Raw genomic sequence first — 24,475 nt, forward strand, 5'->3', positions numbered from 1 at the left:
CAAAAAAAAAAAAAAAAAAAAAAGAAATATTAAGAATGTTAACAAATATACAATGGCTAACTTTTGTTTTGCCATTTAATTAAGTGACTTCCATCATCTGTTTCTACCATTTCATTTTTAAATATGTTATTTTAACATACATACAAAGGAGGAAGGACTTAATTTCAAATAAAGGACAGTCCTTTAAACTTCAGAAACATGGCTTTTTGAAAAACTTGCTGCATCGCCCTTTTTTTTCATTTTGCCGAGGTTTGGTGAGGATTTTATCACACAGTGACATTCTTCATAGACTAGGCTGTGAAAATGACTGACTGAGAAAAATGAGTTCTCAGCTTCTGGGTCTGAAAGGAAGGGAGAGGGGAAGTGAGGAGAGGCTTTCCCACAGACTTTCTCTGAAGGCGCTGAGAACCAAAGCAGAGCAAATCTCTCTCGTGGTTCACAAACAGGAGGTCATTTTCATGCCCGTCTGTGTATTAAGATGACACATGAACTGCGAAGTATTTTGAAGAATTTTGTAACTTGTTTCCCATCAAGCAAGTGTGTGTGTGTGTGTGTGTGTGTGTGTGTGTGTGAGAGAGAGAGAGAGAGCAGCAGGGAAGGCTCGTCAAATGCTACCATTTATAGTGTGTTCACAAGACTTGAGCACTTTCCGTGTTCCATCTAGCTATTACTGCAGGAAGCAGAGGCTGTAGGGAGGCAGGTTGTGGTGACAAAGCCCTAGGCTCCAAATCAGATGGCCATGTTCTGTTGCTGGTCCTGCCTCTCACTGGCACCTTACGGGCTTGCCATTTTCTTTCTCAGAGCCTCAGTTTCCATATCTATAAAGTGAGGAGGACCAGAGTTCTTAGGGTTCTAGAGCTCTAAATCTGTAAGAGGAAATAATCACTGCAAATCTCCTGGCATGTACTCAGAGCTGTTAATTCTTGACCACTCGCTGTATGAGCCAGGCACAATGATTTCCATGATCATTCCAGACAGACACTGTCATTCTAAATGCCCTTTCACCGTCTCTCTCTATTCTTATGGTGAAAATGGAAGTTCCAATGGAGAGAAAAAAAAGAAATGAGAAAGTGTTACCATGGCAGCCTTTGTGAATATCTTCCTGGAAAATCCACTTCACAGCTCTAAGACTCGTAGCTGAGATTTCTTGGTTCATGGATCCAGGGGCATCTACAGGGTTCATGAGAAGACAGACAGAAGTGGTTGGAATCAGTTGGGGAATTGTGGAGGGATCCTAAACAACTGTGTTCCTCCTGCAGGACATGGGAATTTGTGTATTTGTTCCCTTTGCTGTTGGCCCTTCTGTGCACTCTTTTTCTTTTCTTTTCTTTCCTTTTTTCTTTTGAACTGGAGTCTCCCTCTATTGTCCAGGATGGAGTGCAGTGGTGCCATCTTGGCTCACTGCAACCTCCACCTCCTGGGTTCAAGCGATTCTCCTGCCTTAGCCTCCTGAGTAGCTGGGACTAAGGTGCACACCACCATGACCGGCTGGCTAGTTTTTTGTTGTTGTTGTTTGTTTTTTTGTATTTTTAGTAGAGATGGAGTTTCACCATATTGGCCATGCTTCTCTCAAACTCCTGACTTTGTGTTCTGCTCACCTTGGCCTCCTGAAGTGCTGGGATCACAGGTGTGAGCCACCATGCCCAGCCTTTCTTTAGAACAACGAATGAATCAACAAAACAAACCATTGGGGGAACCACCTATTCCTTGATTCACCTCTGTGAGTCTTTTGCTTAATGAGACATGGAAATTGAATGCATTAAAGACTTAATTTTTAGAATGTAACCTATTAGCCTTTAAATGATTTAATGTCTATAATAAGGATTCAAACACACAAACTACTTAGCTAAATTGCTAGAACACATTACAGGAAAATTATTTCCCTATGACAGGTGTTCTCAAAGGTTAGCATAACTCAGAATCACCTGGGCTTGAGAACACAGCTGGCCACTCCTCCCTGCAGAGTTTCTAATTCTGCAGATGTGGGGAGGGAGGCAGGTAATTTCATTTCCAAGTTCCCAGTACTGACTGCTCTAGGAACCATACTTTGAGAACTGCAGAGGTACAAGAAACTATACCTCTTGATGATGATCTTAGAATGCACGTTTTGGGCCAAGCATGGTGGCTAACACCTATAATCCCAGCATTTTGGGAGACATAAGTGGGAGGATCATTTGAGCTTAGGAGTTGGAGATCAGTCTGGGTAACAGAGCAAGATCCCATCTCTATTTTTATTGTATTGTATTGTATTGTATTTTTCAAGATGGAGTCTCACTCTGTTACCCAGGCTGGAGTACAGAGGTGCAATCTCGGCTCACTGCAACCTCTGCCTCCTGGGTTCAAGCAATTCTCCTGCCTCAGCCTCCTGAATAGCTGGGATTATAGGCATGCACCACCATGCCCGGCTAATTGTATTTTTACTAGAGACAGGGTTTCACCATGTTGGCCAGGCTGGTATTGAACCCCTGATCTGAGGGTGATCTGCCCGCTTCAACCTCCCAAAATGCTAGGATTACAGGCATGAGCCACGGTGCCCAGCCTCATCTCTATTTTAAAAAATGCATATTTTAAGACTGGGCATGGTGGCTCATGGCTGTAATCCCAGCACTTTGGGAGGCCAAAGTGGGTGGATCACCTGAGGTAAGGCGTTCGAGACCAGCCTGGTCAACAATGTGAAACCCTACCTCCACTAAATACAAAAAATTAGCTGGCGTGGTGGCTCATGCATATAATTCCAGCTACTTGGGAGGCTGAGGCAGGAGACTCACTTAAACCTGGGAGGTGGAGGTTGCAGTGAGTTGATATTTTGCCACTGCACTCCAGCCTGGGCAACAAGAGCGAAACTCTGTCTTAAAAAAAAAAAATTACGTTTTATACTTCTTTTGTAGAGGAAGAGAAGAGATCCCAACATTCTTCCACTCCATCTTCCCAAAACACAGGTGGAGTTGAGGAGATTGGTCTTATAGGGGTTTCTAACTACAATTGACCCTTCAATAATGTGGATTTGAACTCAGTGGATCCACTTATACCTAACATTTTTTCAACCAAAGGTCGATGGAAAATACAGTATTTGTGGGATGTGAAATCCACATATAGGAAGGACTGACTTTTCCTATACTGAGTTTCTTAGGGAAGAACTTGAGTGTGCATGAATTTTGGTATTTGTGGGGTTCTTGGAAAGAATCCCCCCATATACTGATGGATGACTAGATAGTTTCACATAAATACTAAATCTGCCACTTCACCATCTCCTTCTTTCCTGGTGTTTCCCTTGCTGGCAACCATGAAATAGTCTGGATTAGCATCCAACTCCTCCTCCTCCCGCAACTTTTTATAATGACAGTCCTCTCTTACTGATTCGTAATTGGCTGCTTTATATAAAAAGGTGATTATATCTGTATCCGAACACTTTTTCCCCACCTTGCCTTTTATCTCAAACTTTTCTTGTTTAAATTGTTTATATGTATTTTATGTTAGTGGGATCTTTCCCCATTATATTTCTTGGTGGTTATTATAAGAAAGCTATTGAATGTCTTACGTTTTAGTTCCTTCCTATCTTTTTAGGAAGTCATATAAGGGTGGGATTTGAGACCAGCCTGGCCAGCATGGTGAAACCTTGTCTGTACTAAAAATGCAAGATATTAGCCGAGCATGGTGGCACGCACCTGTGAAGAAGAGCAGCAGTCTGTTGGTATAAGATATTTGAGGTTTTTTTGTTGAATTTTTTTAGGAATTAGAAGAGTTTTTCTGTGGGGTATAGGTGGGTTTTTTTTTTTTTAAGCCGGGGGTGTTGCTGGGGGTGGGTATCACAAGGTCCAGTGTCACAAGGTTGGGTTATCAGTTAAGGCAGGGATAATTGAGGCAGGAACAATGGTAGAATGTTGCAAGGTTGGTTAATTGGGCTCTGCAGGAGCAGCCGTTTTCCTTTTTGTGGTTTTCCTGTTACTTCAGATTCTCTGGCTCCAGGAGGCCATCCAGGGGGTACGTGTGGGTCATGGAGGTCACCATGGCCTAACCATGGTACAGCCCATGGTGCAGTCAGTTTAAAAACCTTACACCAACCTCAGGTGATCCGCCTGCCTTGGCCTTCCAAAGTGCTGGGATTACAGGCGTGAGCCACCATGCCCAGCCTACTATATATACCTTAAGGATCCTTTTTGGCAGCAAAGTGATTCTCCTCTTTTCTTATGGTGATATAATACAGGATTGAAAATTTTAATTTTTATGGCAACTGAGGAGTCTTTAGTATTTAGTAATTAGTTACTAATAGTTATAAATAGTTACTAATACTAATAGTTACTAAATACTAAATTATTTGGTAATTAGTTACTAATAGTTACTAATTAGTTACTAATTACCAAATAGTAAAGTATAATTTTGTGTTCAAAAATTAAAATGAATGCCTTACTAGGGTTCATATTCAGTATCCCATTGCTGAATCTGGCTTCTTTTTATTTTTTTATTTTTTGAGACAGAGTCTCACTTTGTCACCCAGTCTGGAGTATAATGGCATGATCTTGGCTCACTACAACCTCCACCTCCCAGATTCAAGTGATTCTCCTGCCTCAACCTCCTAAGTAGCTGGGATTACAGGCACCTGCCACCACACCTAGGTAATTTTTTGTATTTTTAGTAGAGACAGGGTTTTGTCATGTTGGCCAGGCTGGTCTCAAACTCCTGACCTCGTGATCCATCTGCCTCAGCCTCCCAAAGTGTTGGGATTACAGGTGTGAGCCATGGCACCCGGCCTGAGTCTGGCTTCTTATTAAACTTGCCAATCTTTTGACATGCCTACTGACATGCACATGGATGGATCTCACTGGCACTCCACAAGGTCACTTTGTTATCAGTGTAGTGCTGAGTTGGTTTTGTTTTCAATTGCTTTTCTTGTTTTTAAATTATTAGTTATTATTAGTCTTGCAATTTAATTTGTTATAGCCTATTTGGCTAACACTAACCCTAGACTGCAGAGGTGTATGTTTGGCTCAGCAATATTTGGGTCTATAATGTTTCCATGTAAGGTATCTATCACTAAAGGTAAAGCATATATTTTCCTAAAACTTGCTTGTACGGTGTCGCTTCATTGGTGATGTGTGATGCCTGTATCTGCCATTTGAATAACTTGTGTCATGCTCTCAGAGTAAGAGTAACACTATTTCTGTATTAATGATTTATGCTTAGGTCTATTGTGTATCTGGCCAGGACTAGGGTCAAGTGACGAGGCGTAAACTCTCAGGGTCTTGTGAGTGCTGATCCTGAATGTGAACACCTTCTTGAGTTTTAAACCCCAGGTGTTTCACATGTCTCATCCTAATCTTGACCTTGTGGTCCATTATAAAATCCTATACATAAGGCCATAAAAAAAGTAAGTCATTCAAGGCTGGGCACGGTGGCTCACGCCTGTAATCCCAGCACTTTGGGAGGCTGAGGTGGGTGGATCACCTGAGGCCAGGAGTTCGAGACCAGTCTAGCCAACATGGTGAAACCCCATCTCTACTAAAAATACAAAAAAAAATTAGCCAAGTGTGGTGGCACGCATGTGTAGTCCCAGCTATTCCAGAGGCTGAGGCAGGAGAATCACTTGAACCTGGGAGGCAGGGGTTTCAGTGAGCTGAGATGACACCACTGCACTCCAGCCTGGGCAATAGAGTGAGACCATCTCAAAAAAAAAAAAAAAAAAAAAAGTCATTCGTAAATGTTGTTAACATGAGTTTCAGAATCCATTTCTCAAATTCTTTGTTGAAGAATTTGGGAATAAGAAGTAAAGTTGGGCCGAGTCTAATCACATTGTTCCTTAAAAACAGAGAACCTTTCCTGCCGTGGTCTGAAGGAGATGGGATGAGGGAAGAATGGTTAGAGAGATGTAATGTTGTTAGGTTTGAAGATGGAGAAAGGCGACCAGGAGCCAAAGAATGCGGGCAGTGTCTAGAAGCTAGAAAAGATGAGGAAACATGCTCCCTAGACCCTCCAGTTAGGACTGCAGCCCTGCCAATGCCTTGAATTTAGTCCAGTGAGACCCACGTCAGACTTCTGACCCATAGAAGATCATAAATTTGTGTTAAAACAGCCACTGAGGCCAAGTGCTGTGGCTCATGCCTGTAATCCCAGCACTTTGAGAGGCCAAGGCAGACAGATCACCTGAGGTCAGGAGTTCAAGACCAGCCTGGCCGATGTGGTGAAACCCCGTCTCTACTAAAAAAAATACAAAAATTAGCTGAGTGTGGTGGTGTGCACCTGTAATCCCAGCTACTCTGGAGGCTGAGGCAGGAGAATGGCTTGAACCCTCACAGGTAGAAGTTGTAGTGAGCCTAGATCGCACCCTTGCACACCAGCCTGGGTGACAAGAGTGAGACTCTGTCTCACAAGCAAGCAAGCAAACAAACAAGAAAACTCAACCACTGAGTTTTTGTCCATCTGTTAAAACAGCCATATGAAACTAACACACCTCCTGAGATAAATGAACATTTTAAGTATTGGTTTTTGGTTTCTATATATACGGTAGCTTGGCGGGCTGGAGCGTGGGGATCTGGCTTTACTATTTGAGGTGTGAATAGCAGTTCCAGAATCCCCACTTGTTCTAATGAGCAGAACAAGCTGCTTTCAGGTGGAAAGACCCCAGGGCCTCCCTTGGTGCTGCAGTGCCCGCCATGGCGGGCTTGAAGTGCTTGAAGCAGGAAAGTAATCTTATCAAATTCTGATGCTACAGTCGTTGCCACCAAAGCTGATAACTGGATATTGTTGCTGAAACTCAAGGCCATGTGGAAAGGTGTGTCTATTCTGGTGGGAGCCAGAGTTCGCTGCTGCTTTCCGAAGCCCATAATCTCTATCTGAATGAAAGAGGGTCTATCACATAAATTTAAAAACCGTTTTCAAGAGCTAAACAAAAAATTAAATCTTCTGATTGAAAGTGCCCCCCTTTTTTGTTGTTTTTTTTTAACTTGATGTGGAGTCTTACTATGTTGCCCAGGCTGGTCTTGAACTTCTGGGCTCAAACTATCCTCCCACCTCAGCCTCCTGAGCAGCTGGTATTATAGGCATGTAACACTGAGACTGGCTTTGAAAGTACCCATTGAGTGCCAGTTAATTTTTTTTTTTTATTTTGAGACAGAGTTTCGCTCTTGTTACCCAGGCTGGAGTGCAATGGCGCAATCTCGGCTCACTGCAACCTCTGCCTCCTGGGTTCAGGCAATTCTCCTACCTCAGCCTCCTGAGTAGCTGGGACTACAGGCACGCACCATCATGCCCAGCTAATTTTTTGTATTTTTAGTAGAGGCGCGTTTTCACCATGTTGACCAGGACGGTCTCGACCTCTTGACCTCGTGATCCACCTGCCTCGGCCTCCCAAAGTGCTGGGATTACAGGCGTGAGCCACCGCGCCGCGCGCCAATTAATTTTTAAAAGAAATCCACACATTAGATATTTTCTGATAAAATTTCAAGTCCTCAAAGTCAAAGAAAAAAATCCTAAAAAGTTATATAAAGCATAGATTATCTAGCAAAGGAAAAGATCTAATTAGTAACAGAGTCTTCATTAGTGATGTTTGATACTAAAAGTGATCAAAGTTCCAAGGGAGATTATCTTAAATTCAGAATTACGTACCAAGAAGCCTATCATTCAAGAGTGAACACAAATGTAAGAACTTTCAGAATATTTATTAATAATTACCCAAGGATGTAGTCTAAGTGTATAAAATATTAATTTAAGAAAGAGATAAATGGAATGTAAAAAAAAATAGCAAGAAGAGAAATAAGTTAAACTCATAGTTAAGCATAAGTAGTTGTTGATAACATTACTTTGATGCTGATGGTAATTGTGAAGAAATTGCCTAAGCATTGCCTAAAAAGTAGAGGCAAAGATTAGATAAATCTGGTGTATTCTCTCTTACTGCCCTAATTCTACTTTTGACAGAAAAGGTCTTTCTTTTCAAATTCTTAAAACTTTTTTCTTTTTCTGGCCTTATCAAGCTGGCTACAGTTTCCTTTAAAATGTTGAATATGAAAGTGGTAATGTCATCCTTATTACTTTCTTTAAATAAAATACTTCTGAGAGTTCATCTTTAAGAATAACATGTTTGCAACCAGGCGTGGTGGCTCATGCCTGTAATCCCAGCACTTTGGGAGGCCGAGGTTGGTGGATCACGAGGTCAGGAGTTCGAGACCAGTCTGGCCAACATAGTGAAACCCCACCTCTACTAAAAATACAAAACATTTGCCAGGTGTGGTGGTGTACGCCTGTAATCCCAGCTACTTGGAAGGCTGAGGCAGAAGAATCATGTAAACCCAGGAGGCAGAGGTTGCAGTGAGCCAAGATTGCACCATTGCACTCCAACCCAGTCAAGAGTGCAAGACTTGGCTCAAAAAGAGAGAGAAAAAAAAGATAACATGTTTGCAGTGGATTTTTGTTAGGTGGTTATACATCCAGCTTATCCGTGAGTTTCTTCATTTAGCCTCTTCTCCTTTGCTTCTTTGGAACCAAACCAGGTCCATAGACATTCTTTCTGCCAGTTCAGGCATTTTGATTGCATTGGTGTAAAAAGAAGCCAGGACTTGTGCTTTTGTTGATCTAACAGTGTCCTCTCACCTTGGAGAAATCGACTCTGCTGGCTCATTCTGAGATTTGTGGAAATCAATATCCCCTGCCTGCTTCTTCCCACATGCAATACTGTTTGAACTTTGCTGCTCTGGAAACTCCTTCACATACTTTGTGGTTTTCAGCTTCTATTTCTTCTAGTTTCAATGAAGTTAGAGTTGCTAGTTCTCATTCTCTTTATGGCTTTTTGATATTATTCACTGAAGGGGATTACTGACCTTTTTTTTGACATCTTCCAGTAAAAATCACAGCTGAATTCTTATCAGAAATTTACAAGCTAATCCTAGTTAATTGGCAAGTGCAAGGACCAAAAATAGCCAAGAACATTTTGAGCACAATAACTGAAATGATGCCATTGCTGTTAGAAAAAAAAATAGATAAATGGAAAATAATAGCTTAGAAACTGACCCAAGGAGCTTAGACTGAGAAGCAAATAGCACTAAAAATCAGGAATATTCAATAAATGGTGCTGGAAACATTATCCAAATGGATAAAGATACATTAGATGCATTGCTTATGCCCCCCCCAAATAATTTTCAGATCTATCAAAATGGTAAATCAAAAACAGAAAAACCATTAATAGAAAATATGAGAGAATAATCTTATATTTCAGGTTGCAGGGTAGGGCAGGCTTTCTTAGAGAAGGCTTAAAATGCATAGACCATTATAGTACCAGGATGGCTGCAGTAAGATAAGGGAGGAGGTGCAAACTGGGTGTGGTAGCTCATGCCTGTAATCCCAGCACTTTGGAAGGCCAAGGCAGGGAGATTGCTTGAGGCCAGGAGTTCAAGACCAGCTTGAGCTACAGAGGGAGACCCTGTCTTTACAAAAAATAAAAATAAAGTTAGCCAGGTGTGGTGGCACACACCTGTGGTCCCAGCTACTTGGGAGGCTAAGGCAGGAGAATTGCTTGAGCTCAGGAGGTTGAGGCTGCAGTGAGCTGTGATTGCACCATTGCACTCCAGCCTGAGCGACAGAGTGAGAGGCTGTCCACCCTACTGCCCTGCAAAAAAAAAAAAAAAAAAAAAACCAAAGAAAAAGAAAAAAGAAAGAAAGAAAAGGAAAAGGTGAGAGGCCCAAGGTAAGGAGGGATGGAGAGAAGAGTTGGGCAGATCCTGTGGCAAACTGCAGGCTTTAATGAGTTAAAGACTTTTTGGCAAAGTGGCGAAAGTACTTGAAGCAGGAAAGTAATCTTGTCAAATTTGTGATTTTTTTTTTTTCTTTTTTAGGCAGATTCTTGCTATGTTGCTTAGGCTGGAGTGCAATGGTGCGATCTTGGCTTACTGCAACCTCTGCCTCCTGGGTTCAAGCAATTCTCTGCCTCAGCCTCCTGAATAGCTGGGATTACAGGCGACCATCACCATGCCTGGCTCATTTTTGTATTTTTAATAGAGACAGGATTTCACCATCTTGGCTAGGCTGGTCTTGAGCTCCTGACCTCGTGATCCACCTGCCTTGGCCTCCCAAAGTGCTTGGATTTAGGCATGAGCCACTGCACCTGGCCAAATTTGTGTTTTTAAATATTAGACTGGCTGCAATGGGTTGCAAGGGGATGGGGAGATATTAGGAGACAATTCAGGAAGCGGTTGCAACAGAGCAAATGATGAGGATGGCATGGATTGGAATGATTGCAGAGTGAATGGTAAGAATAGCATGTTACAAGATAAAGACAGGATATAGACTCAGCAGAACCTGGTGCTTGTTTGGATTTGTGGACTGAGGGAGGAGTTGGGGTCATCTTGGGATATGTTGATTTTAAGGATCCAGTGAGACACCCAAGAGGAGAGGTCGAGAAACCAGTTGAACTTGTGTGTTTGGAACTTTAAAAATGTGTTTGAGCTCCAGGTTTAAATTTGGAATTATTGTGTATAGATGGTAATTAAGGTTATAAGGGTGACGAGAACACTTAGAACAGGGCATACACCCTGACCCTTGGGCTGGCTATAAGTTTCTGTATAGCCCACAAGCTAAGAATTGTCTTTATATGTTTGAATGGTTAGGGGAAAAAAAATCAAAAGAATAATAATATTTTCTGACGTGTTAATTAATGAAATTCAAATTTTTTGTCTGTCAATCAAGTTTTATTGGAACATGACCATACCCATTCATTTGGCAGCTTTCAAGCTGCATGGCTATGATAGAGACCTAGAGATAGTGTAGTCTGTGGAGACTAAAATATTTGTTGTGTGGCCCTTTTGCAGACACTCTGCTGACCCTTGACTTAGACAAAGACCATATCATGCTAACTGAATAGAGCTTTAGGCCACTTTCTGATAAGTGTCCACATCAGTGGTTTATTAAAGGATAATGAACTGACAAAAGAAGCTAAGAAGTTGCCAGAGAATTAGGAGAACCAGGCGTGGCTCAAGGGTGACCAGTTGATTTATTGACACAGAGGTCATTAATGTCCTTTGGAGGTTATTTGAAAGAAGAGGTCAATGGAGGAAGAGTGACAGAATGGAGATGAGCTAGGTTGAGGAGAAAGGCATATACGAGGAACAGGAGGAATTGGAGATGGCAGCTGTTGACAGCTCCTTCTAGAACTGTGGCTGGATGAGAGGAGATGAAGCGTCTTAGGGAATATAAAGGCCTAAGGCAGACTAATTTGTCTTTTGTTTTTATTGAGATGGAAGAGACCTGAATATGTCTAAAGGCAAAAAGAAAGAAGCCCTTAGAACAGAATAGAATGAAGATTTAGAGAGAAAGGATCATCATTTGTACAAGTTTCCTGAGATAGAATTTTCATTGAACATGGGTAGGTTTTGCTTATTTCAAGGTGGGCATAAATAGACCCTTTCTCACCAGGCGCAGTAGCTCATGCCCGTAATTCCAGCACTTGGGAGGCTGATGCAGGGCAGGAGTTCGAGACCAGCCTGGCCAACATGGTGAAACCCAGTCTCTACTAAAAATACAAAATTAGCTTGGTGTGGTAGTGGATGCCTGTAGTCACAGCTACTTGGGAGACTGAGACATGAGAATCGCTTGAACCCAGAAGGCAGAGGTTGCAGTGAGCCAAGATTGTGTGATTGCACTCCACCCTGTGGATCAGAGCAAGACTCTTTGTCTCAAAAAAAAAAAAAGAAATTCTTTCAGCATACAAATTTTTTTAAATCAATCTCCACATCACCCTTGTTTCTAATGGTTCAACCTTTCAGATTTCTTTTTGTCATTTCCTTAATGAGGCCTAATTGTCTCACCTATCCCCACCAATCTAAATTAGACATCAATTGTCTGAATAAATGAGAGATGCAGAGCACAAATAAGGAAGGATTTTGGCCAGGCTCAGTGGCTCCTGTCTGTAATCCTGACAGTTCGGGTGGCCAAGGTGGGAGAATTGCTTGAGACCAGGAGTTTGAGACCAGCCTGGGCAACACAGTGAGACCCTGTCTCTACTAAAGAAAAAAAATATATATAAATGTATAATATTTGTACTATGAAATATATATAGTTATTTTACAGACACACACACATATATGTAAAATAAAATCACTATCCTGGTGTGGTGGTGTACACCTGCAGTCTTAGCTACACAGGAAGCCAAGGTGGGAGGATCTCCTGAGCTCAGGAGTCAGAGGTTGCAATGAGCTGTGATGGCACTGCTGCACTCTAGTCTGGGTGATGGAGCGAGACCCTTTCTCAAAAAAAAGAAAGAAAGAGGGCCGGGCGCGGTGGCTCACGCCTGTAATCCCAGCACTTTGGGAGGCCGAGGCGGGTGGATCACGAGGTCAAGAGATCGAGACCATCCTGGTCAACATGGTGAAACCCCGTCTCTACTAAAAATACAAAAAATTAGCTGGGCATGGTGGCGCGTGCCTGTAGTCCCAGCTACTCAGGAGGCTGAGGCAGGAGAATTGCTTGAACCCAGGAGGCGGAGGTTGCGGTGAGCCGAGATCGCGCCATTGCACTCCAGCCTGGGTAACAAGAGCGAAACTCCGTCTCAAAAAAAAAAAAAAAAAAAAGAAAAGAAAAGAAAGAAAGAGAGAAAGAAAGGAAGGAAAGAAAGGAAAGAAAGAAAGATTGATTTTGACGTTGGATAGAAGGATTCTTCAAGAAGAAAGAATGTATACAAATGCAGGCAGACAGCTGAGAGAGTTTCCATGTCTTCTCTGTTTTGTGTTGCTATAACAGAATAGTACAGACTAGGTAATTTATAAACGATAAAAGTTTATTCGGCTCACAGTTCTGGAAGCTGGGAAGTCAGAGATCAAGGGGCTGCATCTGCTGAGGGGCTTTATGCTGCATCATCCCATGGTGGAAGACAGAAAGCCAAGAGAGTAAGAGAGGGTGGAACTCACTTTTATAACCAACCCACTCTCAAGATAACTAACCCACCCCCATGATAAAGACATGAATCCACTCATGATGGCAGAGGCCTCCTGACCTAATCACCTTTATTAGGCCCACCTCCCAACGCTGTTGCATTGGAGATTAAGTTTCTAACTCGTGAACTTGGGGAACGCATTCTAATCATAGCACCATCTGTTTGCCTGTGTTTGTTCTGTGAACTTGGAGGCAAGACCATCTGTAGAAAGTGAGGTTGGTAGGGGAGGCTGGAGGTTTGAGAAGAGTGGAGAAAGTCTGAAGTAGTCATTGCTATAGTGGAAATGTGTGACAATCAGATCATCGTAGCAAGATCCTGGCTGGAATTGAGGGCCCAGTTGAAGCGATAGGTTGAGAACATACAGATATAATGTTCTGCTTGATTGTGCAATTTCTGCGCTAATACTCAGCGGTCTAAACAGAGATGATGGCTATCTGAATTTGTTATAGGACTGTGGATTTCCAAATGGATACAACCAAAAGACAAAGGGGCAAAAAGAATGTTTGCAAAAACAGAGATTGGCAGTAGATATTATGAATAGCAAATAAAAAGAAGCTAGGAAGAGATGAATGGAGAAGGGGAAGGTAGAGGGAGTGAAATGTCTAAAATAAGTGCCGTGATGGTAGTTAATTATGCAAGCTGCGAGGGGATGAGGGAAGTGGGTAGATTAAATCAGATTGGGGCAATAGGCAGGTTTGGGGGATGTTTGTAAAGTTTCTTTAAACATGATAACATCCTTGTACTAGAAAAGAAATGTCAGGTTTAGAAATGGAAAAATTGTCTATGCCGTCATGAGATGTGGCCAGAAGTAATTGCTTCATACCAAACAGTCTGGTTGGAACCATCGTGTCACTACTTGTTAGCTGTGTGACAATGTCTGCTTCTGTAAAAGAAAAAAATCATCATAGGGCCTATAGCATGGGAATTTCATGATGATGAACTGAGACAGTCTTCAGAAAGCACTTAGCACAGTGCCTGGCACATACTAAGAATTCAACAAATGTTAATTATTGATGTTGCTGATGCTATTACAGGTTCAATAACCCTGATTCTGTAATGCTTGGCCCCAGAAGTGTTTCATGTTTTGGATTTTTTTCAGATTTTGGAATATTTGCATTATGCTTACTGGTTGAGGATCCCAACAAAATTTTGGATTTGGTCGAGCATCCCAAATCCAAAAATCTGAATTCCTAAATGTTCCAATGAGCATTTCCTTTGAACATCATGTTAGTGCTCAAAAAATTTCAGATTTTGGAGCATTTGGATTTTGGGGTTTTGGATTTGGGATGCTCAACCTATACTTGGAACCAAATCATTATCTCAAGTCCTTTTGTGTGTGTGTGAGATGGAGACTCACTCTAATCACCCAGGCTGGAGTGCAGTGGCATGATCTCAGCTCACTGCAACCTCCACCTCCCAGGCTCAAGCCACCTCCTATCTCAGCCCCCTGAGTAGCTAGGACTACAGGCGCACACCTCTATGCTTAGCTAATCAAATCCTTTAATCTAACAACAATCTTGGGCCTCCAGAGTGACGCTTTTGTACATATGCAGCTGATCCTGAGTAACTTTGATTTCTCTTGGAATATAAACATGAATTCTATGGGAGTCACATTGACCTTGTAGTTAGTCACAAACGTGGCCCCGAAGCCTTGTGACCAGCATTGCTGTAGTCTGTGAAATATTGGATTGTAAATTTTTTCTTATAAACAAGATCACTAATACAAAATTAAATTTAATATTTTAAATGTTTAAATATAATTTAATAGACTAACAAAAAGAGCTGGAAAAGATACTACTTATTCATATTGTTATCCAAATGTTTACTGTTGCCTGTAAGGAAAGTACATTCACTCAACAGAGAATATTTAATTCAACCATGTATTAGGAATTAAGGGCATTGAATAAGACTGAGCCTTTTCTAAATATAAGGTTCTTTGAACTGGCTGCACCAATGCCATGCCCTAAATCGAGCCATGGCAACCCCCGTGACCCACATGTATACCTCTGGATGGCCTCACAGAATTAGAAAATCTGAAGTAACTGGAAGACCATGAAAAGGGGAAGAATGATCAACCCCTGCGGAGCCTAATTAACTTGAGACATTCTTCTATTGTTCCTTATTCCCGCCCCAACTGATAACGCAATTGGACTTTGTAACGACCTTGGTCAACCTCATGACTCCAGACCCTACGACCCCCTCTCAGCTTGCAAAAACTGCCCTAAACTGTAACTTCTGTAACTTTCTACTGCCTACATCAAACCTATAAAGCCAACTCCTATCCCACTGCCCTCCACTAATTCTCTTTTCCGACAGCCTGCTCACACCCCAGTGAATAGACAGTCATGTTGCTCACACAAAGCCTGTTTGGGGTGGGGGAGTCTTTTCATTCAGAGTGCGAGTTTTAACACTAAAAGGATTCCCAACCTGGATATGAAGAGAAATAGACATTAGATAAGATGTGAGAAATCTAATCAAAGAGGAGAAATAAAAGTGATAATGAAGTAGAGGGGAAGAAGGATTAATCTGCCTGGAACAGTCAGAGAAATGAATCTCTGTCCTTAGCTGTATTTATTTTAAGCCTACTCAAATATCTCAATGGTTCCTTCCTGGCCAGGGCAGTGAGACATGAATGGAGAGGAAGGATCTGATCCAGCAAATGCTCCTGGTTTAGAAACTAACAGGAATGTGGGAGTCATTGAAAAGGGAAGAACGTAGGATGTTTCAGAAGATTCTGCCTTGAATTAGGACAGATGGATAAGGGAGGGTGAGAAGTTTAAGAGCAAATGAGGGAATTCTCCTGTTTAAGGGGCAGTTGAAAGAAGTGCCTCTGGGCCAGGCATAGTGGCTCATTCCTGTAATCCTAACACTTTGGGAGGCTGAGGGCAGGTGGATCACTTGAAGTCCAGAGTTCAAGACCAGCCTGGGCAACATAGTGAGATCCCATCTTTACAAAAGTGAAAAAATTAGCCAACCATGGTGGTGTGCACCTGTAGTCCCCGTTAGTTAGGAGGATCAGTTGAGCTGGGGAGGTTGAGGCTGCAGTGTGCTGTGATCATGCCACTGTACTTCAGCCTGGGTGACAAGAGTAAGACCTTCCTCAAAGAGAAAAGAAAGAAAAACAGTGCATCTGCTAAAGCCAGTTTTTTTTTTTTTAAATTTTAATTTAATTTTATTTTATTTTATTAAAGACGGGGTTTCACCATGTTGGTCAGGCTGGTCTTGAACTCCCAACCTCAGGTGATCCACTCGCCTTGGCCTCCAAAGTGCTTGAATTACAGGAGCTACTACACCCAGCCAAAGCCAGTTATTAATTGCACTCATCTAAAAGTGAGACAGACATTATATGCATTCTGATCCCATGCAACATGAAGCTCTCAGCACCCCCCAGAAAGTCCTCTTGCCTTCCTGGCTAATTAAACCATAATTCAATCAAGGTTTTACATCTAATTTCCAGTCTATGGAATATATATGGGATACAGAAACAAGTTAAAATCAAAACAAGAAGGCAGTCAGCCACATCACAAATGTGAGAAGTTCTACTAAGCCAAAAGATCTATTCTAGAAGAAAGGAAAGAAAGATTTAAGAGACATTGTAAACACATTCCATGAGTGGAACTTGTTCAGATCCTTATTTCAATAAACCAACTGAGTAATATTTTTTAGACAATTTGTGAAATAAGAATTTAAATAGGTTATTCAATTACAGATGGTTCCTGACTTACAGTGGTTTGACTTAGGATTTTTAGACTTTAGGATGGTGCAAAAGCAATCCGCATTCAGTGGAAACCATACTTTGAGTGGCTATGCAACCATTGTATTTTTTTTTTACCTCCAGTTCAATATTCAATAAATTACATGAGATATTCAACACTTTATTATAAAATAGGCTAGACTTTGTGTTAGATGATTTTGCCCAACTGTAGGCTAATGTAAGCGTTCTGAGTATGCTTAAGGTAGGCTAGCTATGATATATTCAGCAGGTTAGGTGTATTAAACGCATTTTTGACTTACAATATTTTCAACTTACAATGGGTTTGAGAGGCATCTATATATTAAAGAATTATTGTTAATTTTGTTATAGGTGTTAGCAGCATTATGTTGGGTGAGAAATGTCTATTTTTTTTCTTTTGAGATGCACAAGAAAATATTTAAGGATGAAATGACATAATGGCTTAGATTTGGTTTAAAATATTCCAGTTAAAAAATGTGGAGAACAATAAATGAAACAAGCGTAGCATTATATGGATGACTGTGAAAGTTGACTGATAGGCTTATGGAGGTCCATCGTACTATATTTTTGAAGTATGTTTGGAAGTTTTTTTTTTTTTTTTTGAGACGGAGTTTTGCTCTTGTTACCCAGGCTGGAGTGCAATGGCGCGATCTTGGCTCACCACAACCTCCACCTCCTGGGTTCAGGCAATTCTCCTGCCTCAGCCTCCTTAGTAGCTGGGATTACAGGCACGCGGCACCATGCCCAGCTAATTTTTTGTATTTTTTTTAGTAGAGACGGGGTTTCACCATGTTGACCAGGATGGTCTCGATCTCTTGACCTCGTGATCCACCCGCCTCGGCCTCCCAGAATGCTGGGATTACAGGCTTGAGCCACCACGCCCGGCCATGTTTGGAAGTTTTATATTTAAACATTAAAAATAAGTTGTATCAGAAAAAAATATGTATTGGGAACTGAGGAAACAAGGTGGGGCTAATGATAGAAACACAGATTTGAGAAGCTGTCCCAAGGCAGAGTACTTGGTGTGCATGATATGCCCATACTGTTTAAAGTGGACAGCTGCAGCTTTATAGCACCCATCAGGGTGACACTGAAGGACAGTGGTGAAAGAAAATTCTCAGGCCAGATGTGGCGGCTTACACCTGTAATCTGAGCACTCTGGGAAGCCGAGGTAGGTGGACCACTTAAGGCCAGGAGTTCTAAACCAGTCTGGCCAACATGGCGAAACCCAGTTTCTACTAAAAATACAAAAATTAGCTGGGCATAGTGGCACATGCCTGTGGTCCCAGCTACTCAGGAGGCTGAGGCAGGAGAATCACTTGAACCCAGGAGGCAGAAGTTGCAGTGAGCCAAGCAGGCAACACTACACTCCAGCCTAGGTGATAAAGCAACACTCCATCTCAAAAACAAAAGAAAATTCTCTAGTAGTCAGATCTTTGACTAGTTCATTGGTAGTCTGTCTACTTTGGAGAGACAGTTGGCCAGACATATGGCTTTATAACTCATTACATGAGCAGTTGCTTAGTTGGTCTTGATGTTAGACTTGGAAAAAACAGGACTGAAAGATTGGTGAACAGGAAGTCTGGGGAAGAATAAGCACAAACTGTGAAGATATTTGTGTCCCATGTGAATCCTCACCAGACAGCACACACTTAAAGAGGAAGAAGAGAAAGCTTTTGATTAGCAGGTGAAACAAATGACACACTGTCTGTGTATCAGCCAGCGACTTTCCCCAGAAAACCCAGTGCTTCCTCAATGGACCCATGAACAAAGTGGCTATGGTGGCAGAGATAGGAGCTATGTATGAGCTTGATAGTATGGACTTTTCTTTGGCTCACCTGGCCAATGCTACTGAGTGCTGAATCTGCTAACAGCAGAGACCAACACTGAGTACTGAAATAGCAGTTTTCTAAGGGGACCAATCAGCTGTCAGGTGGCAGGTTGATTATGCTGGATCTCATTCATCATTGAAAAAATAGAGATTTGCCTTCATTAGTGTAGACATACATTCTGAATATGGATCTGACTTCCCTATCCACAGTTGTTCTGCTAGCGCCACTATCCATGGACTCACAGAATGATTTTTTTTTTTTTTTTCTTTTCTTGAGACAGAGTCTTGCTTTGTTATCCAGGTTAGAGTGCCATGGCGAGATCTCAGCTCACTGCAACCTCCAACTCCTGGGTTAAAGCAATTCTCCTGCCTCAGCCTCCCGAATAGCTGGGATTACAGGTGCCCACCACCATGCCTGGCTAATTTTCATATTTTTAGTAGAGACAGAGTTTCACCATGTTGGCCGGGCTAGTCTCGAACTCCTGACCTCAGGTGATCCGCCTGCCTCGGTCTCCCAAAGCGCTGGGATTACAGGTCTGAACCACCATGCCTGGCCTCACAAAATGACTTATTTGTGACCAAGTCACCCTGTACAATGATAAGAAAACTAATTCTTTTTTTTTTTTTTTTTTTTTTTTGAGACGGAGTTTCGCTCTTGTTACCCAGGCTGGAGTGCAATGGCGTGATCTCGGCTCACCGCAACCTCCGCCTTCCGGGTTCAGGCAATTCTCCTGCCTCAGCCTCCTGAGTAGCTGGGATTACAGGCACACGCCACCATGCCCAGCTGATTTTTTGTATTTTTAGTAGAGACGGGGTTTCACCATGTTGACCAGGATGGTCTCGATTTCTTGACCTCGTGATCCACCCGCCTCGGCCTCCCAAAGTGCTGGGATTACAGGCATGAGCAACCGAGCCCGGCCTCAGAAAACTAATTCTTATCCTTCTTATCAAGGAACTCATTTGATACAAAGAAAGCATGTCAGTTGGCTCATGTCCATAGAATTAACAATTCTCAACACATATCTCATCAATTGGAAGTGTCTGGCCTTGTTGAAATCTGTAAGGGCTTACTGAAGGCTCAGTTCTAGATGCAGCTGGGAGACAACTCCTTGAAAGGATGGATCTTTCTCTTTCCAAAGTAGACTACCACATGTATGACTTGAAGTACTGCTTATCGGGGGATTTTCCTTCACCGCTGTCCTTGGGTGCCATATATACTTTGTCTAAGGATACAGTACAGGCTTTGAACCAGAGTCCACTCCTATGGCGCTATCTTCTCTATGGCTAGAACACAAGGGTCTGGGAATCCAGGACTGAAAATTTCTTACTACAATTAAGAATAAGAGGATCACCATTATCAATACTATTATTCTGAAAGTTGTTATTAACAAATTAGATAAACAAATGAATCTTACCTTTGGAAATTAGGTTAATTCATTTATTTACACATTATATAATTGAATACATGGAAAATCCAAGAGAATCAACTAGAAAACTGTTAAAAATAAGAGAATTTAGCAATATGGCTGAATTAAAAAATAATATACAAAAATCAAACTATAAGTAAAATAATCAGAAGAACATAACAGAAATTACTGTCCTATTTACAATAACTTCAAAAAATCAAACAGCTATTAAGGTTTTAAAATCTTTTTACTATGGAAAATTGTAGAGCAATAATTAACCCTGACACACCCATCTTCCAATACAAATAAACTAATCATGATTCACTTCCACATCTACCCTCAGATTATTTTGAAGCACATGTGTGAGGTCATACAGTATTTAATTCTTAAATATTTCAAGATAGATAATAAAGATAGATATAAAAGATACTATAGATTCTATGGAATATAAGATTCAACATCATAAGGAAGAGAGTTCCCAGGTAAGATAAACGCTTACAGCAGGCCCACAGAGACAATGTCCAGATTGGGGGTAGGGGGCGGGCACAAGACGCCAATAAAGAGTTGAACGTGGCCGGGTGCCGTGGTTCACACCTATAATCCCAGCACTTTGGGAGGCTGAGGCAGGTGGATGACTTGAGCCCAGGAGTTCGAGACCAGCCTGGGTCACATGGTGAAACCCTATCTCTACTAAAAGTACAAAAATCAGCCAGGCATGGTGGCACATGCCTGTAGTCCCAGCTACTCAGGAGGCTGAGGCATGAGAATCGCCTGAGCCTGGGAGGCAGAGGTTGCAGTGAGCAGAGATGGCGCCAGCACTCCAGCTTGGGTGACAAAAAGAGACTGTCTCAAAAAAAAAAAAAAAAAAAAGTTGAAATAATCATAGTTACTTACTGGAAAATAATCATAAGTAGTTACCAATGAGTGTGAGCATTTTGAAATAGTGATAAGTACACTTAAAAAGTAACCAAAGAAAAAAACCTGAGGTAATCATCAATCTCAGGAAAAATAAAATGTAGAGTGCATGGCAGCTATGAACAATAACTTCATAGTTATGATCACATAAATATTGACAATTGATTTAAAATCACAGCATTAAAGGAAATAAGTGAAGGAAAGTTTGTGGGTAGATGATATAAATGTTCTTAACCACTGTAACATTTACTTAATGTTAAAATTAATGTATCAGGAAATGACAGTATAAGCACTCTCTTTGCATAGAAGTCACCAATGGGAGGAACAGCTAAAATATCATAGTTTTTTTTAATTAGGACTGCACATGGGGAGAAGCATGGCATAAGGCCATGAATCGTTATTATAAGAAAGCTTTTAATATTTGATTTTAAAATCATAACTATATATCATGTTGATTGAAAAATAAAAATTGGCTGGGTGCAGTGGCTCATGCCTGTAATCCCAGCACTTTGGGAGGCCAAGGTGGGAGGATCACTTGATCCCAGGAGTTCGAGACCAGCCTGGCCAACGTGGTGAAACCCTGTCGCTACTATAATTATAAAAATTAGCCTGGTGTGATGGCAAACGCTTGTAACGGCAGCTACTTGGGAGACTGAGGCAGGAGAATTGCTTGAACCCAGGTTGCAGTGAGCCAAGATCACTCCACTGCTCTACTGCTCTTTAGCCTGGGTGATGGAGGGAGACTTTATCTCAAAAAAATAAAAATGAACAAGCAAAAAAAAAAAAAATGAGAAAGGAAACCACACTCACCTGGAATATTGTTGAGTGTAATCCAGAAATGTTCATCTGGACTGTACGTATCCTGAGACCACTGGAGTAACTCAATGGCTATTTTATTATAAAGCGCAAAATGGACAAATTCCCTTGTAAGGGCAACATAAGTTGAACCAAAGTGGATTTTGAGTTGACATGGAGGTGGGCTCTTCCTTTTACGTTTCCGTAAGACAAAAGCGTGTGATCTGGTTCTGTACTCTCTATAGGTATATTTGATTCTTTCAGTAGATTTCAGAACAGACACTAAATTAGGTGTAACGTTTGTCCAGTTCATCATTTTTAAATACTGAACTATCTCCCTGTTGGTTTTTAGGGGGAAATCGTGATCACCAGTGTTAATGACATATCTCCACTGAACAGCTGATGCTATAAGATCTCTCATGCAGGCCAGGTCTGCTTGGAGCTTGGATTTGCCCCCATAAATAATGTACTCAGACTGTGAGGATATAAATGCATTTGAGAAGCACTCCAGTAATTCACTCACAGCAATTTTGAAGTCAATCGTGGCTGCCTTATCAACATGAATACAGTAGACATTTTGAGGCATGTAAATAGCCCGGAAAAGTCGTTCAAACGTATCAAAATCTTGACTGATGGTCATTACATATGCCAAAGGGAATGCAGCTTCTTCTGTGGACAAAGGAGTTGTGATATAGTGGTTCTCCAGCACATAGTAAGGGCAGGAATCTATTCCAAACGTTGTGGATAGAACACTTGGCAACACTTGCACTGTCTTCCCATTTAGGGCTGTGTCACAGATGTGCGGTAGGGAAAGGACTTGATATTCACCACCTGCATCATCCATTTGATCACTGTCTGGTTGACTTACACGCACGTTGTATAATACTGTGACGATGATTACAGCTTGAAGAGTAATGATACAAAGATAACTGCTCCAAAACTTCATTTTAGTTTTGACACCTTGGGGTAGAAGGGTGGAGGGAAATAATTCTTCTTTGAGAGTTAAAGAAAATAATCAATTAATCAAACATTTTGCCTCTCTACAAGTCTCTGCAATCTACAGCAGTTTATATGGAAATTCTGTCTCCTCTAAAATCCATAGCCAGTTGTGGGCAGATTTTGCCACCCAATGTTGCTAGGATCCTTCAAAACTAAATGAATGAGGGATAATAGTTGCACTCACTTCTCCAGATCCGGTTTGCTTATTTTAATTCCTGGCCATTTCCCAGTTAAGTGTCAATTCTGTGATATTTCTTACTTCTTGTTCTGTGAATGTGCTTATCTTTTAGTCAATGTATCCTCATCCAGGCTGGGCTACCAAGACTACTCAGTGTGACTCACTGTAACTGGGGAGCTGGGGTAAAGAGTGAGCTCTCATTTCTTGTTTCTATTGTTGAATCAGCTAATCTGTCATAATTGTGTCCAGTTACATACCTCTCTATATCTACCCCACCTTTTGTGGCTATCTTCTCCCTGAGTATGTATATCTAGGTATATTCCATTAATTTCCCATCTGGCTTATCAATCCTAACCTTTTAAGCAGGAAGATCCTTCCAGATTTCTGTCCATTAGAGTAGGAGTACTTCATTAGGCAGGGCCAGGTCTTAAGAGTTTTTATCCAAAGTGGTCAGCATAGCGCCAGGCACATTTGGGCACTCAGTGGATTCTTCCAATGAATAATTGAAAGAGTGACTCATTTCCCTCATTCCTTTAGTTTTGAAGGGTCCCAGCAAGATTAGATGGCAAAATCTCCCCACAACCAGCTGTGGCTTTTAGAGGAGACAGAATTTCCATATAAACGGCTATAGATTGCAGAGGATTAGGGACTAATTTTAACATGACCCATTACTCATATATATTAATCATTTTGATTATTAATACAATTTCAAACTATTGCTTTTACAGGTAGACTCGTATTCTCATGTGAATTTTCTTTTTTTTTTTTTTTTGAGACGGAGTTTCGCTCTCGTTATCCAGGCTGGAGTGCAATGGCGCGATCTCGGCTCACCGCAGCCTCCGCCTCCTGGGTTCAGGCAATTCTCCTGCCTCAGCCTCCTGAGTAGCAGGGATTACAGGCACGCGCCACCATGCCCAGCTAATTTTTGTATTTTTAGTACAGACGGGGTTTCACCATGTTGACCAGGATGGTCTCGATCTCTTGACCCCGTGATCCACCCGCCTCGGCCTCCCAAAGTGCTGGGATTACAGGCGTGAGCCACCGCGCCTGGCTCATGTGAATTTTCTAGATAACTGGAGTGCATTTCTTTATGGGCCAACTCTCTCTCTCTTTTTTTTTTTTTTATTTTGAGATGGAGTCTTGCTCTGTTGCCCAGGCTGGAGTGCAGTGGCACAATTTTGGCTCACTGCAACCTCCACCTCCCAGGTTCAAGCAATCCTCCTGTCTCAGCCTCCTAAGTAATTGGGATTACAGGCGTATGCCACTATGCCCGACTGATTTTTGTACTTTCAGTAGAGATGGGGTTTCACCATATTGGTCAGGCTGGTCTCAGGGGATCCCCCCAAAGTGCTGGGATTATAAGCGTGAGCCACCATGCCTAGCCAGGCCAACTCTCTTTTAATTGTTATTAGTTTTTATAAAAGTTAATATGTTTTCTCTGCCTTCTTTAATAAGCTATACAAAGATAAGGGCTTCTTGATGACTCCCCAAATCACATAATGAATATTATTATTATTTTAAGACAGGGTCTCTCTCTGTCATCCAGGCTGGAATACAGTGGTGCGATCATAGCTCACTGCAACCTGAACCTTCTGGGCTCAAAGGATCTTCCTGCCTTGGCCTCCTGAGTAGCTGGGACCATGGGCGTGTACCACTTTGTCTAGCTAAATTTTTTTTTTTGGTAGAGATGGGGTCTTGCCATGTTTCC

At 41.7% G+C, this 24,475-nt stretch overlaps 1 protein-coding gene across 1 annotated transcript; it reads right to left on the reverse strand.

Annotated features, from left to right (window-relative positions):
* Positions 1–6,535: 6,535 nt before the first annotated feature.
* Positions 6,536–23,512, reverse strand: LOC116531386 (beta-1,3-galactosyl-O-glycosyl-glycoprotein beta-1,6-N-acetylglucosaminyltransferase 6-like). Its single transcript, XM_032250135.1, is given in 3 exon segments — positions 6,536–6,650; positions 6,698–6,843; positions 21,547–23,512. Coding segments are annotated over 3 exon segments (1,251 nt in total). The 5' UTR covers positions 22,537–23,512.
* Positions 23,513–24,475: the final 963 nt, after the last annotated feature.

Source organism: Sapajus apella, unplaced genomic scaffold (genome assembly GCF_009761245.1).
Source record: "Sapajus apella isolate SASKATOON/1434 unplaced genomic scaffold, GSC_monkey_1.0 scaffold70, whole genome shotgun sequence".
In the NCBI taxonomy this organism is placed as follows: Eukaryota; Metazoa; Chordata; class Mammalia; order Primates; family Cebidae; genus Sapajus; species Sapajus apella.